At 38.3% G+C, this 14,089-nt stretch overlaps 1 protein-coding gene across 5 annotated transcripts in view; it reads left to right on the top strand.

The window, feature by feature from the left end:
• The window catches only part of SCAI (suppressor of cancer cell invasion), a 135,090-nt gene that overhangs the window by 73,347 nt on the left and 47,654 nt on the right, over nucleotides 1–14,089 (top strand). For all 5 annotated transcript variants that reach the window (XM_032419093.1, XM_032419094.1, XM_032419095.1 and 2 more), the window contains 3 exons: nucleotides 8,704–8,799; nucleotides 9,363–9,449; nucleotides 10,536–10,634. In XM_032419093.1, the coding sequence (XP_032274984.1) occupies nucleotides 8,704–8,799; nucleotides 9,363–9,449; nucleotides 10,536–10,634 (282 nt within the window). The remainder of the gene's footprint in view (nucleotides 1–8,703; nucleotides 8,800–9,362; nucleotides 9,450–10,535; nucleotides 10,635–14,089) is intronic.

Below are 14,089 nucleotides of genomic sequence, written 5' to 3'. Positions count from 1 at the left end.
GCACTCTTGTGCATTTTCTCTCAAACTCTCATTCAAAAAAAAAGCTTTGCTCCCTCTTCAGTAAACAAAAGGGTTGATATTGTGGTACCATTAAGGTATCCTCCCCTAAAGGAAACACTCAGCCTTAATAGCCTACACCTCTTGATACCCCCAGCATTTTCAAACTCACAGATCTATTCCTAAACCTAAATTTGGAAACCAGATATACCAGTCGGTGAAGAAAAGTGCCATTGTTAAAACAAGGAATTGCTCAATTGGCTTTGCAATTCCCAAACACAGTTTTGTCTGGTATACAAATGAACACAGAGGCATGGATTGGAACAACGGTGTCACTGTAATACAGACCTCTCTGTGTAAATAAGAATACGTAATGGGACACTGTGCTCCTTGACTGAAAACCTTGTTCAGAGAAGTTGAGTTAGGCGTTTGACCACAGCTTTGGCCACAGCTTTGTTGGAGGTCAGTTGCATCCCATGACCTGGGAGAGCTCACAGAGAGAGAAATTTACTGATGTAGAATCAAAATCTAGGTTGTTTTCCTTATGGTAGAAAGAAGAGAACATTAGATTAGGGGTTAGAAGGTTTGAATCTGAATCACAGTTCAACAATTTACTGATCATGAGTTCTCTCAGGCAACTCACTTAAGCTCCTTGATCCTCAGTGTGTGTGTGTGTGTGTGTGTATTTACATATACATATACATATACATATACATATACGTATACGTATACGTATACGTATACGTATACATGCCCTGAAGAAGCCAAGCAGTTAAGGATGGGCTAAGGAAGGAGAAGCCAGTAGAAGAGAACAGAAAGAAGAGAGAATTATAAGACGGCACACCCCAGGGAGGACTGACATGAGGAGGACGAAAGAGTGGCTGTTGGACTGGAATGTTAGGTGTGGGTGGGCATCAGCGATCCTAGCTAATTCACTTTAGTTAAGACAGTTGATTTATAGAAACCCAGAAGAGATTTCCTAAATTTTAACATCTCAGCATACATTGGAAACATCTCTGAGAACCAGGTTAATCATTTGTACTACATTTCTTCCTACCATAGTCTCCTAACTTTTTTTTTTTTTTTAAAGATTTTATTTATTTATTTGAGAGAGAGAGAATGAGAGAGACAGCACATGAGAGGGGGGAGGGTCAGAGGGAGAAGCAGACTCCCTGCCGAGCAGGGAGCCCGATGTGGGACTCGATCCAGGGACTCCAGGATCATGACCTGAGCCGAAGGCAGTCGCTTAACCAACTGAGCCACCCAGGTGCCCCTAGTCTCCTAACTTTTGTTGAGAGTTTAGGATTTAAAAAAAGAGCAGTTAAATGCCATACTTTGAATTTCCTCTAAAACTTTGGATGAAGAGTATGAGCAGCCGATTTAGAACATAGGTGCCTTTGCAAAAAGTGAAATATCAGGTCATTTAGCTTACAGGATAATTCACAGGGCCTCATTTAACTTAATTCTATGGACCATTGATTTCCCATCTCTAACATCAGTAATAATGACCAAATGATATATTCAGAGTTTAAAACCATAGTCAAGCTCTGAATAGTAAAAGAATTTGTCTAAAACCCTTTATAAAATACCTCAGTTAGTTTTAGACTCTAATAGAATTACAGTGGTTTGTGTATTCGCTTCTGTGACATGTCTCATTAGAGAAAGGGTGATCATAGGACTTACCCTTTAGGAAGTTAAAAAAAAATTTTAACTCTATGTTGAAAAAGAAATTCCTGTCATTATAGCTGAGTATTTAGACTACCGTGACAGATGTTCTAAATTCTTTTATGGGAAATAGTATAGAATTCAGCCAACATTGTTCAGAGCTATAAATCAGGAAATATTTGTATGCTTACTACTTATTGTCAGGCACCTTGTTCTAGCCTTTTAGATCGCCTTCTTCGTGCTTTTAGTCCCTGTATAGAATTCCCTTCCTTAAAGCCTTTTATGCTGAACACCTGAAATTATATACGTCATCATGAAATAAAACACTGAATTCTAGTTCTGTTTTCTCAGTTAGCGGGGTGTATTACTGAGGTTTATTAAATCCGTCAGTTTGGGAAACTCGGAGGAACTTGCAGGCACATGCTTACTTGAAAATCTGCCTAAAGACTTTACACAGTATCTGTAAAGAAGCCCCCAGGTGTTGTCAGTTTTCATGGAGGTGATGTTGCTGCTTAATGCTGTTATATGATAATACAGTCTTCCTAGCAGGAGCCACACGATAAGAGTCTTAAAGATTCTGGCAGCAACTTCAGTTTTAAAATATCTGATTAGCACTTTCTCACTAGGGGTACATGGAGACATTAAAAAAAAAATGAAAACTTGGAACAGATGTGGAAACTGGTATCTAGAGTTAACTTATTTCTGTAATCTGAAATGAATTTCTCCTTATCGTAAGGATAATGGAAATGGATTTAAAAATGTAGTTACTAACTCATTCTTGTTATGTGTACCTGAAAATTTCACGTAGTCCCTTTGCTTTTTAATTCATTGTCTTAACATCCGGTAGAGAAATGCATATCTTTTTTCACTTGTTAATTCCACTTACAGAAATTTACCTTTTACTCATATGGCATAACTATTCAAGATTATTAGTATGAAGATGTTTATTGCAGCATTTTTATAACAGGGAATAACTGGAAGCAATATAAATGTCTATTGGGAAGGGATTGGTTAAATAAATTGGTTATTATGTACTACATTATACACAGTAAATGTTGATATGATTGTATATGCACTAAAAAACACTGATATATTTTTAAATTTAAAGGGCATGTTAAGGGGCGCCTGGGTGGCTCAGTCATTAAGTGTCTGCCTTCAGCTCAGGTCATGGTCCCAGCGTCCTGGGATCAAGCCCAGCATCGGGCTCCCTGCTCAGTGGGAAGCCTGCTTCTCCCACTCCCACTCCCCCTGCTTGTGTTCCCTCTCTTGCTGTGTCTCTCTCTGTCAAATAAATAAATAAAATTAAAAAAAAAAAGGGCATGTTAAAATAAATATACAAATAATAAAATAAATTAAAAGGCATGTTATAGAACATTATATGTAGTTTTGATTCCATTTATGTAAAATAATAGAAAAACTCACATTTTTACTTAAATGTATATAGAAAATGCATTCTTTTTTAAAAATTTTATTTTATTATGTTATGTTAATCACCATACATTACATCATTAGTTTTTGATGTAGTGTTCCACGATTCATTGTTTGTGTATAACACCAGTGCTCCACTCAATACGTGCCTTAATGGTGGTTATTTTGGGGGGCTAGAATTGAGGGGCAAAGCAAAAGGGTATTTTTTCTTGCTGTACAACATATAGCATTTTTGTTTTCCAAGAGACTTTTTCAAAATTGAGAAAGAAAGGAAAAAATATAAGATTTCTGTGATAGATTGCTTGTAAAAATCATTCCCTTCGCTGTATCCATGCCCGTGAGTCATCCCCTCCCACACTGACTCTGGGCTCAGCCATGAAGATTGCTTTGGCCAATGGGACGGTGCAGACACGATGCAAAGAATCGAAAAGAATGATGCACATTAGAACTACCCTCTCTGGGACGCCTGGGTGGCTCAGTCGGTTAAGCATCTGCCTTCAGCTCAGGTCATGATCCCAGGGTCCTGGGATTGAGTCCCGCATCGGGCTCCTTGCTCAGCGGGGGGGCCTGCTTCTCCCTCTGCCTTCTCTGCCTGACACTCCCCCTGCTTGTGCTCTCTCTCTGACAAATAAGTAAATAAAATCTTAAAAAAAAAAAAAAAAGAACTGCCCTCTCTTTTGCTGCTTTTGGGATCCTCATGGAAACTGAGCTAGCCTGTTGGATGACAAACATGTGACCCAGCCCCCTGGCTGCCAGCCAGGCAACTGCCAGACATCTAAGGGAGGCCCTCCACCACTAGCTGTCCGCAGTTGCATGAGCGAGGTCTGGCTAAGACTTGTGCTACTGTTTTATTAGCTGATAATTGCCTTTGTTTCTCTTGCATATTATCTTATTTCTCTCTCTCTCTCTCCCTGATGATCACTTCTTTCTCTTTTGCCTATCCAGATCGCTTTCTTCGAGCAGCTTTCCCTGACTACTCAAGCCCTCCAATGTATCTCTTTTCTACACTCTCCTATTACTTTTACTCAGTCACATATAATTAAATACTTATGTGCTATTTTTTCTCTTTTTCCGTATATGTGCCAGTCTTTTCTATCTAACTAAATAATAAGCTCCTTGATTGTAGAGATCATATTTCACATCACATTCTCTGGCCTTCATAATACTTAGCACCTGATAGAATTATATGTAGTGACCAGGTTTCCTCCTTCCATCCCATGTCTTCAAAAAACACCTTGCCTAACTGCAAGGCAAGTGTTACCAATAGCAAGATACCCCACTAGGGCAAGAGAAAAGCTATAGAAACATAAGCTGTATTTGTTTCTGCTCTGTAGCTATCTTATTTCCATGAAATTATGTATCCTTTGTTAAGTAAGTTAAAAAATATATAGCAGGTTTATGTGTGTGTGTGTATGGGGGAGTCTCTTTCTGCTAATCTCAAATATGTAAGTGTATTATACACTGTGCTACATATGTTTATATTAAACATGAAAAATGTTAACAATAGTAAGTGAAAAAAGTTTACATTAGAAAACAAGACAAATACTGTGCGTGTATACACAAATACTGTATATGTATAAAATCTGGAAGGATATACATCCCTCTCCCCCACCCCCCAGTTTCTCAATAAAAATACTACTTCAACAAAATACTACTTCAGATTTCATTATATTAGTATAGTTTACCAAGAATATTTAGCTTATTACTTAGTTATGTGAGATAAATAAAGGATTTCTTTTATACTTGAAAGTTAAACTTAGGGATGGCTGGGTGGCTCAGTCTGTTAAGCATCTGCCTTCGGCTCAGGTCATGATCCCAGGGTCCTGGGATCGAGCCCCGCATCGGTCTCCCCGCTCGGCGGGAAGCCTGCTTCTCCCTCTCCCACTCCCCCTGCTTGTGTTCCCTCTCTCGCTGTCTCTCTCTCTCTGTCAAAATAAATAAAATCTTAAAAAAATAAATAAATAAACCAGCTTTACAAAAAAAAAAAAAGAAAGAAAGAAAGTTAAACTTAGGTTAAGTGAGAGAATTTATATTTAAGAGTCTCTCTTTTTGGAGTGCCTGGGTGGCTCAGTTAGTTAAGCATCCAACTCTTGATTTCAAATGCTCAGGTCATGATCTCAGGGTTGTGAGATCTAGCCCTGTGTTGGGTTCCGTGCTGGGTGTAAAGCCTGGTTAAGATTCTCTCTCTCTCTTCCTCTTTCCCTCTGCCTCTCCCCAACCCCGCACCCCATCCCCTCTTCTCACAAGTGTGCATGTTCTCTCTCTTTAAAAAAAAAAAAAAAATAATAATAATATAAAAAGTGTCTCCTTTTACCATGAAACATTTAAGTGTTTTCTCTATTTTTAGGTATTTTAGTAGACTTTTGGGTTATAAGGGTCATTCTGAAATATAGCCTGCACTTCTTTTCTTAATTGAAAATAGTGCTAGTGGTGATCAGAGGGGTATTGATTTAGATGAAGTCATATTAGCATAGACAGGTAGATTAATGAAAAAGAATAGCGAGCCCCCAAACAAAACCACTTTATCTGGAAACCCCAAGTAGAAGGGATTGGCCTTAAGTTTATAATCTAGGAAATGCTCAGGTACATTGGGATTCATTGTACTGTTTTCTGTTTTTGTATATGTTTGAAACCTTCCAGCATAAAAAAATTTTAAGACATAACTTAAAAAATAGAGATACCTTTCACAAAAGCAGTAAAAATATGAGACATTGTAATAATGTGAACCAAGAAATAGTAGACCTTTATACAAAGCATTGTAAAATTTATTTAGTGACTCTTTTCAACATAAATGGAGAGAGATACTATTGACACTAAAAATTATTTTTTAAATGTCAATTCTCCAAGTGGATGTCTAGATTCATTCAGGTCTCATTAGAACCCATTAGGTTGTTTTTTTTTTTTTAGAACTTTGATAAGCTGATTTTGATGTTTATATGCAAGTATAAGGAACCAAGTATAGCCAAGGTGTTCCTTAAAAAGAAGAAACATGCCACACTTCTTATAAAGCTATAGTAATTAACAGAATGTTAATGAGGAACTAGAAAAACCAATAGAATAGAACAAAGAGCTGAGACCCAAGCATAAAGGAAAATTGATGACTGCAATTCTAGTTCTACCAAATTATTCAAAAGTCAAGTGATTTTTTAAAATATTTATTTGTGAGAGAGAGAGCGAGAGCACAAGCAAGGGAGGGGCAGAGCAAGAGGGAGAGAGAATCTCAAGTAGACTCTGCGCTAAGCATGGAGCCTGATGCGGGGCTCTATCTCAAGAACTGAGATCATGACCTGAGCAGAAACCAAGAGTTGGACACTTAACCAGGTGCTCCAGTCAAATGGTTTTTTAAAAAATTATTCAGATAGAATTTGTTGACACATATCTGAGACTCAATTTTGGTTATATTAAAGAGTTAAATTTGAAAGGTGAAACTTAAAATCTTTTAAAAGAGTATATTATTGTATGGATGAATTTCTTTAAAAAGACAGAAAAAGCACTTTCCATAAAGATTAAGCTGATACATTTTGGTAACTATTCATAAGAAAAACCCAAAAACCCAATCAATAAACATGAGAAGACAAGTCATAGACTGGGGTAAGAAGTGTACCTTACTGGGGCGCCTGGGTGGCTCAGTCGTTAAGCGCCTGCCTTCAGCTCAGGTCATGATCTCAGGGTCCTGGGATCGAGCCCCACATCGGGCTCCCTGCTCCGCGGGAGGCCTGCTTCTCCCTCTCCCACTCCCCCTGCTTGTGTTCCCTCTCTCGCTGTGTCTCTCTCTGTCAAATAAATAAATAAAATCTTTAAAAAAAAAAAAAAAGAAGTGTACCTTACTGTAATCAGTGGGTGATTATTGTTCCTTTATAAAACAAACACCATTTGGCAGTACAGCTCTCACAAGATTTGGTTGACTCTTTATTTGATTCAAGTTAGTTTTCACAATAGCCATAGCCATAGTTTTTTGAAACTTGCCTCTCTTTCTTTTCTAGATGTTATTACAGATACCTTGAACTTATGAAGCTTCTACAAGACAATTAGATCCTTAGATTCTTTTCCTTGATCTATCTTGTTCCACTGAAAAATACACTTGGGGCCACTTTCATAGATTTATTCACGGGCTCTAAGAAAGGTTTTACCCTGAGGACGAGGACTCCATTGTTAGTGGCGTTTATAACCAGCATTTCTCCATTGTATCTTTTACACTTATGCATTAGAAATTGTTCTGTCTTTCAATTCTGAAAGTCCTGGAACTTGTGGGTTATCTCTTTTCCTTTTCAGCCCTGCTTGCAGCTAGTTCTTTCCTGAGTTCATCTCTTTTTTGTGTTTTGTTAAGTGCACATAATAGCATCCAGGGCTAGTAGCATACTTTTCCCAGCTTCTTTGTATAAATCCATATGTTCACTAATCACCTTAACTGCTCTCCAAGTGATTGCAGGCAGATGCTGTTTTGCCTCTGTCTTGTATGTGTCATCATTTTTCCAGCCTTCAGTACCAGTTTCGTTCTGCTCGGTTCCAATGCCAGCATTACATATGTTATGTATTTGTTACGGCAGTAGCCTATTCCTGGTATCCATTTCTGTACTGGCTTTTCCTCAATAAGGCTGCTGTAACAGATCCAACATTTTAGTGCCTTACTACAACAGAGATTTATTTCTAGCTCACGTGTTAGCTAGAAGTTGTCTGCAGTTCTGAGGCTCCGTTAAATGGGTCAGACTCTGTGTTCCAGGCTAAGGAGCAGCCCTATCTTGGTCTTAGATTGGAGGGAAGTGAAAATGCTAAACTATGTAGTATCTCTTATGTCATCTTCTCAGACATGGTGTGGGTAACTTGCAATAATAGTTCATTGGCCAAAGCAAGTCTTAAGTGTTCAAATGACAGGGAAGAATTTGTCTCTAAGGGGTTTACTGTAAGTCACCAGACCCAAGGACAGGGATGTATAGTTTCACTTGTAGGGAGAGGATAGAATAATTGAGAACAATAATGCCACCTGCACATCTACTCCTAGATACATTCCCTAAAGCAGCAGTGTTTTTCAGAGTTCTGAGTTCTTATATGAAGATAATAAACATTTGGAAGTTATCAGTGTATAAATGACTGTGAATAAGATCATCTGGGGAGAGGAAAGTGCTAGAAACCTCATGGGACAGGTATCTACAGAGAAGACTAAGAATGAACAGAGGTGGGGAGAAGAATAGGAAAGAACATGTCCTGGACTCTTATAGAGCCATTTCTGCTCCAAAAATTACAACTTATTTATTTATTTATTTATTTATTTATTTATTTATTTATTTATTTTTAAGGTTTTATTTATTTATTTGACAGAGAGAGACACAGCGAGAGAGGGAACACAAGCAGGGGGAGTGGGAGAGGGAGAAGCAGGCTTCCTGCAGAGTAGGGAGTCCGATGGGGGGCTCGATCCCAGGAACCTGGGATCATGATCTGAGCCGAAGGCAGATGCTTAACAACTGAGCCACCCAGGCGCCCCCAAAATTACAACTTTTTTAAAAAGAAAGCCTGAATGCAGATGCTTTAAATCTCTCCAGTTTATACCATCACAAGACTTAATTTCCAAATAGCATCAGAGATTTAAAATTTTTACTTGTTTGTTTGTTATTACAGAGATTTGCCACAGTATGGGCAGAAGCAGTGGCAGTCCTATTTTGGAAGAACTTTCGATGTTTACACCAAACTCTGGAAGTTCCAGCAGCAGCATCGGTAAAGGAATTTTATAGTTACAGGAGAATGAAGATCCAGTTTATATTAGTCCCAGTTTTGACCTTTACTACCTCAGTGCTTTTTATCTCTTGGTGATTTTAATATATTTCATCTTCATGACGCAAAGGAAAATAAATTTTTTTTCCTATTAAGTTTTTAAAATGTAATGCTCTCATTTGATCTTTAAAGATAGTATTATATCTGAAATGGTTCAGATTAACTCTAACATAGGTAGGCTGGTGTGTGGTTTCATTCTAAAATAGGTGTTGTTTATTTGGTCAAAACTGTTTGGAGGGGGGTGTTGCTTTTAATTTTCATGAGCATAGCTCAAAGAAGTTTCTTTTCATGTTTCAGCTTACTTTAAATAGACATTTAATACATGCTTCTTGAATTTAATTGAATGATGATGTTGAAATCTCATGAAAAATTCATGAATTAGAATTCATGAATTCAGAATTTCATGCTGAATTGGGTGGTATTTTATCCTATTAAATTTACAGATTTGGTTATTTTTGGAATTTATAGTCTCTTATTTCTATTTTCTTATCTCCTATGTAAAACAGACAAGTCTTGGATAATCGGTATGGCTTGAAGCGGTGGCAAATAGGGGAAATTGCTTCTAAGATTGGGCAGCTATACTACCATTATTAGTAAGTGAATTGCATATGGAAAAAATAAAGCGTTGTCCTGATTTAAACACAGCATGCAGAAGTATGCATAATATCCTTCTTGGTAGGAGGGAAAACTAAGGAGTTACAAATGAACCCCAGATCATAGTGATCAAAACAGTATTATGAAACGATCTTCCATAATCCAAGAACATTATTTGCTTCAAAGGCTTACCTTCCAAACAGTTCATTTGGGTAAAGACTCATGTATAACTTAAATGATTATGATCTTGGTTTTAGATAAATCATAAATACTAAATGAATTTATAGTTCTTAATGACTTCACTTAAATCTTGATACATGTCATAACTTGTATGTTTGAATGAGTGGTTTTCAGGGGAATATTTTAAAACTCATATTTGTAGGATATATCTAAAAGGTTACATGAAGCAGATAAATCTTAGTGTTGAGAAGAGATCCTTAGTGATGAGTCAAGGAAAGAAGAGGATTCCTTTTAGGAATCTAAATCTCACAGAGTATCAAGTATAGCATAAAAAGCTTGGGCCATATGGAATTTCTTCTTCTTCCTGTCTTTTGGCACTCCATCAACATTCCCCCATTAAAATCACTCTTTCAGGTAAAATATTTTCTTAAGAAGTCCCTTGTAAAACTAGAAATGTTAAACAGAGAACCTGATTCATCAGCATCCTCTGAAGATCAATATGGATTAGTCCATTTCTGAGTCCTATGAGGAAAAAAAAACTGAAGAAATGAGCCAAAGGACAAGTGACTATGTATGGATTTGGGGAAGGCCATGAAAGGTCTGGTGGAAAGATTTAACTGGGTGGAATGCTGTTTGGAGAATCCCTTCAAAGAATAACAATAATATGTACTTTGGATTGCCATCACAAAAGGCTTGGGAGCTTGGGGAGGTATTTTTTTTTTTTTTTACCTTGTCATTATTTTTACCCATTGTAAGGGTGTTATAATTATTGCTTTGCTGATTCAAATTTAGGGTAGTCCTTCCCATCCCCTCGTGTAGAGGAGTAGAGGAAGAATGAAACAAGTTTTCATCATGAAGATTTTAAGACGCTGTCAAATTTAAGGATTTTTTTTTTTCCCTCATAGCCTACGCACGTCTGAGACCAGCTATCTGAATGAGGCTTTCTCCTTCTATTCTGCAATCAGACAGAGGTCATATTATTCTCAAGTCAATAAAGAGGACAGGTATGCACCTACTATGTTTTTAGAAAGGAGAGAAAACACTCAGAATTTTTAGTCTGTGTGGAAATTATGCAAAGAAGCACATATTTGTTTCTAACTTTTATTAATTTAATTGGTATTTACTGAGCACCTTACAATGTACTAGGCCTTCTTAAGCATACAGACGTATGTTACCTAAAAGCAATAAATGTTATAGATAGAAGAGATGTCACAGTACCTGGGGGAGTCAGAGCACAAAGGGGGGGTTGATCATTTCTTTTTGAGAGATGAGGGTTCCAGGAAGTTCCGGAGAAAAGAAACAATTCCCAAGTGAGGCTTAGCTGATAGCCTTTGTTCTTTTCAGCCTGTATAATTTGAATTCATATACATTCAAAAGCCTGTTGACAGCTGTTGGTGGGACTAAAGAAAAGGCCCTAAAGCTGTTTACATTGTCTTGTATAAACTGGGTACCTTACTGTTGTGTAGCTCCACTGTAAGAAAAAGAATCACGTAGAACTCATTCTTTCCCAGTGGCAATCTATTGAGCGCTTATTATACATTTGGCAGTGTGGTGTAGATGCTTGGGTGGGAGAAGGAAAAAGAAAAGAAGAAGGTGTACAGGTGTTCTCTTTTCCTTTCAGAGAACTTCTTATGGGAGTTACAGCCGTATTTCGGGTACAGGCAGACTGATGTTATTAATTCCAGGTGAAGACGGAATTGCTGAAGAAATCAGGGTTCTGCTGGAGAATCTCTGTTACTAGTGTTCCAGGAACTGTTGGAAGAGAAAGCTCAGGCATAGAAGATCTGAATGTTCCCTCTACTGCCAGCAACAGAACTCACAGTTGTTATATAGTGAAAAGATTATATTCTCTTAGCAGTAGACAAGAACATAATTTTGACATATTTTTCTAGAGGACACTTTGTGGTTGGCTATCATAAGCTTTCTGGCTAAACAGCAACATTTTTTGGAAAGCCCCGCTCTTGTAAATCCCCTTCATTCCCTAGCAAATCTTGTTCAGGCTTGTCCAAAGGAGCTTGCCTGATATGAGCAAGGCCTGCAGATGCTGGATTCTCCACTCCCCCCCCCCCCCCCCCCCCGAAGTCAATGCGGTGCTTCATTCTTAGAAGTTCCATCAGTTACCTCTCCTTCAGATTTTCTTAGTTTGCCTCACCTGTTCTCACTACAGATATATTTCCTCGGAACCCCCCACCCCCGTTTTTGTATTCATATTGTACAATTTGTGTGAATTCTTGGTGAGATAAATTTTATTTCTAAAAATATGCAAAAGGGCTATGTAATTAGTATCTTTTCAGTATGAAAATACATATAAGGAAAGAACCATTTTAAGCAATAATGAAACACCTTGTGTAATTCACTCTTCTGCATGTTCTAATTTGCTCAAAGGGAAATTGGCCTTGGGCCCTTTGGCTTAAAACCCAACAGTGTCCTTTATTAAAATCCTTTTCCATCCTAATAGCAAATACCCCATGTGACTGATCTTCCTGTGCTGCCTCCTAGAGCAAGGCAGATGCACAGAGGTAGGATTATTTGTAACCAGGATGACAAAATCTCTTGCTTCAGGCCACTAAATTAGAATGAAAGGACAATCCAGTGTGCAAAATCTTGACCTTGTTCCCTGTACCTTAGGAAGGATGGTTGTTGGTAGGATGTTTCTTAGTTCATACAGGGCAGGAAGACAGTCAAGGTAGCAATTGCTAACAGCTACAGAAATGAACAGCTGGTTTAGCATAATGCCCTCTAGTTCCATCCACATCGTTGCAAATGGCAAGATTTCATTCTTTTTGATGGCTGAGTAATATTCCATTGTATTAATAAAATAAGATGAAAACAGAGAGGGAGGCAAACAGTAAGAGACTCTTAACTCTAGGAAATAAACTGAGGGTTGCTGGAGGGGAGGTGGGTGGGGGGAGGGGGTGATGGGCAGTAAGGAGGACACTTGATGTAAGGAGCCCTGGGTATTACATGCAAACTGATGAATCACTAAATTCTACCCCTGAAATTAATAATACATTGTATGTTAACTAAATTGAATTTAAATAAAAAATAAAATAAAATGAACAGCTGGTTGATTAAAACTAAGTAAGAGTATTGTGCAATTTCACAGTTGCTTTAAAAGCAAAAATCTCTCCTCAAAGGGGCAAATTCTCCCTGCACTGTCTCAGTACCTAAGGACTGTGTTAAAGCCAGAAGGAATGGTACATTCCAGCGATCACCAGAAGTGACACATATACAACTCTGAACGTGTCTCATTCCATGGGCCCATCCTGTTTAGTAGGGGAGACATTATTGGAGCCACAAACCCTGCCTATTGCAAACGGCTGAGGCCAAACCTGGTCAGAGTTAGATGTGGAGAGGATGAAGTTTCTGAGTACCCAGAGGTTGGGGCCACGTGGCAGTCGGCCACCTGGGAAAACAGTTTCTCAGGCAAATGAATAAAGTCAGTATCTTAGAAGTGGTGGGCCTGGTGGGCTGGACAAAGCTACAGTTCTGGAGTACCAGAAGAACTTTGTCAGGAGAATCATGATGTCAACCTTAATGGTGACAGTATGGAAGTTTTTGATCATGGGAAACGCGAATCGAACCTTGAGGACCTTGGCATTTCCTAGTAGTGATATTTATAGGGAGGACTTGAAGTGGACCTTCCTAGTGTGGTTCATGGGATGATATTTTTCTTCTGCAGTTTGGTATGTTGTCAGACAGTGGGGCTGTGGGCTGTTGGGTTTTCAGGCCTGACTGGGGTAGCCTCTCGTGTGTATGAGTGGATAGTACTGCCTTATTTCTCTGCCCTTTGCTGCTAAAACTTTAACACAGTGGTTTCCACAATAGAATGCATCCACCTACTTCTGTATGTTTATTTAATACAGGGATTGGCCTGGCTGTTTTTGAGCTGTCTGGTAGCTTAGGATACTATTTATATTTTTAAAGTGTCATGAAAAAAGAAAAGATAGATACACTATGAACACCATATGTGCTTACAAAGCTAAAACATTTACTTTCTGGCCATTTGCAAAAATTTGCTAATCCCTGGTTCAATATGTGTTTGTGGATTCTGTGTTACATAGTTGTATAATATGATACAGATTCACAGAACCTATTTTATTTTTATCAAAAAATTAAAGGAATTGTCATACATTTCAACTATGAATTGACATCCTCCTCCTACAAATTTTCCTCCTGTTTTGAATTCCACTTCTGATAATGTGGCAGGCTAGATAATCAAAAATACTGTCCTCCAAAATACCTAGAGATGCTCAATAAACGATCAACTGTCTTTTTAAGATTTTATTTGTTTATTTGAGAGGGAGAGAGACAGAGATAGTGAGAGCATGAGCAGGGAGGAGAGGGAGAAGCAGGCTTCCCACTGAGCAGGGAGCCCAACGTGGGGCTTGATCCCAGGACCCTGGGATCATGACCTGAACTGAAAGCAGACGCTTAACGACTGAGCCACCCAGGCGCC

The sequence above is a fragment of the Phoca vitulina genome, unplaced genomic scaffold (assembly GCF_004348235.1).
Source record: "Phoca vitulina isolate PV1807 unplaced genomic scaffold, GSC_HSeal_1.0 scaffold21, whole genome shotgun sequence".
Classification (NCBI taxonomy): domain Eukaryota; kingdom Metazoa; phylum Chordata; class Mammalia; order Carnivora; family Phocidae; genus Phoca; species Phoca vitulina.
Note: the sequence above shows the minus strand (reverse complement) of the source record. Positions and strands in the feature narration are given on the sequence as shown.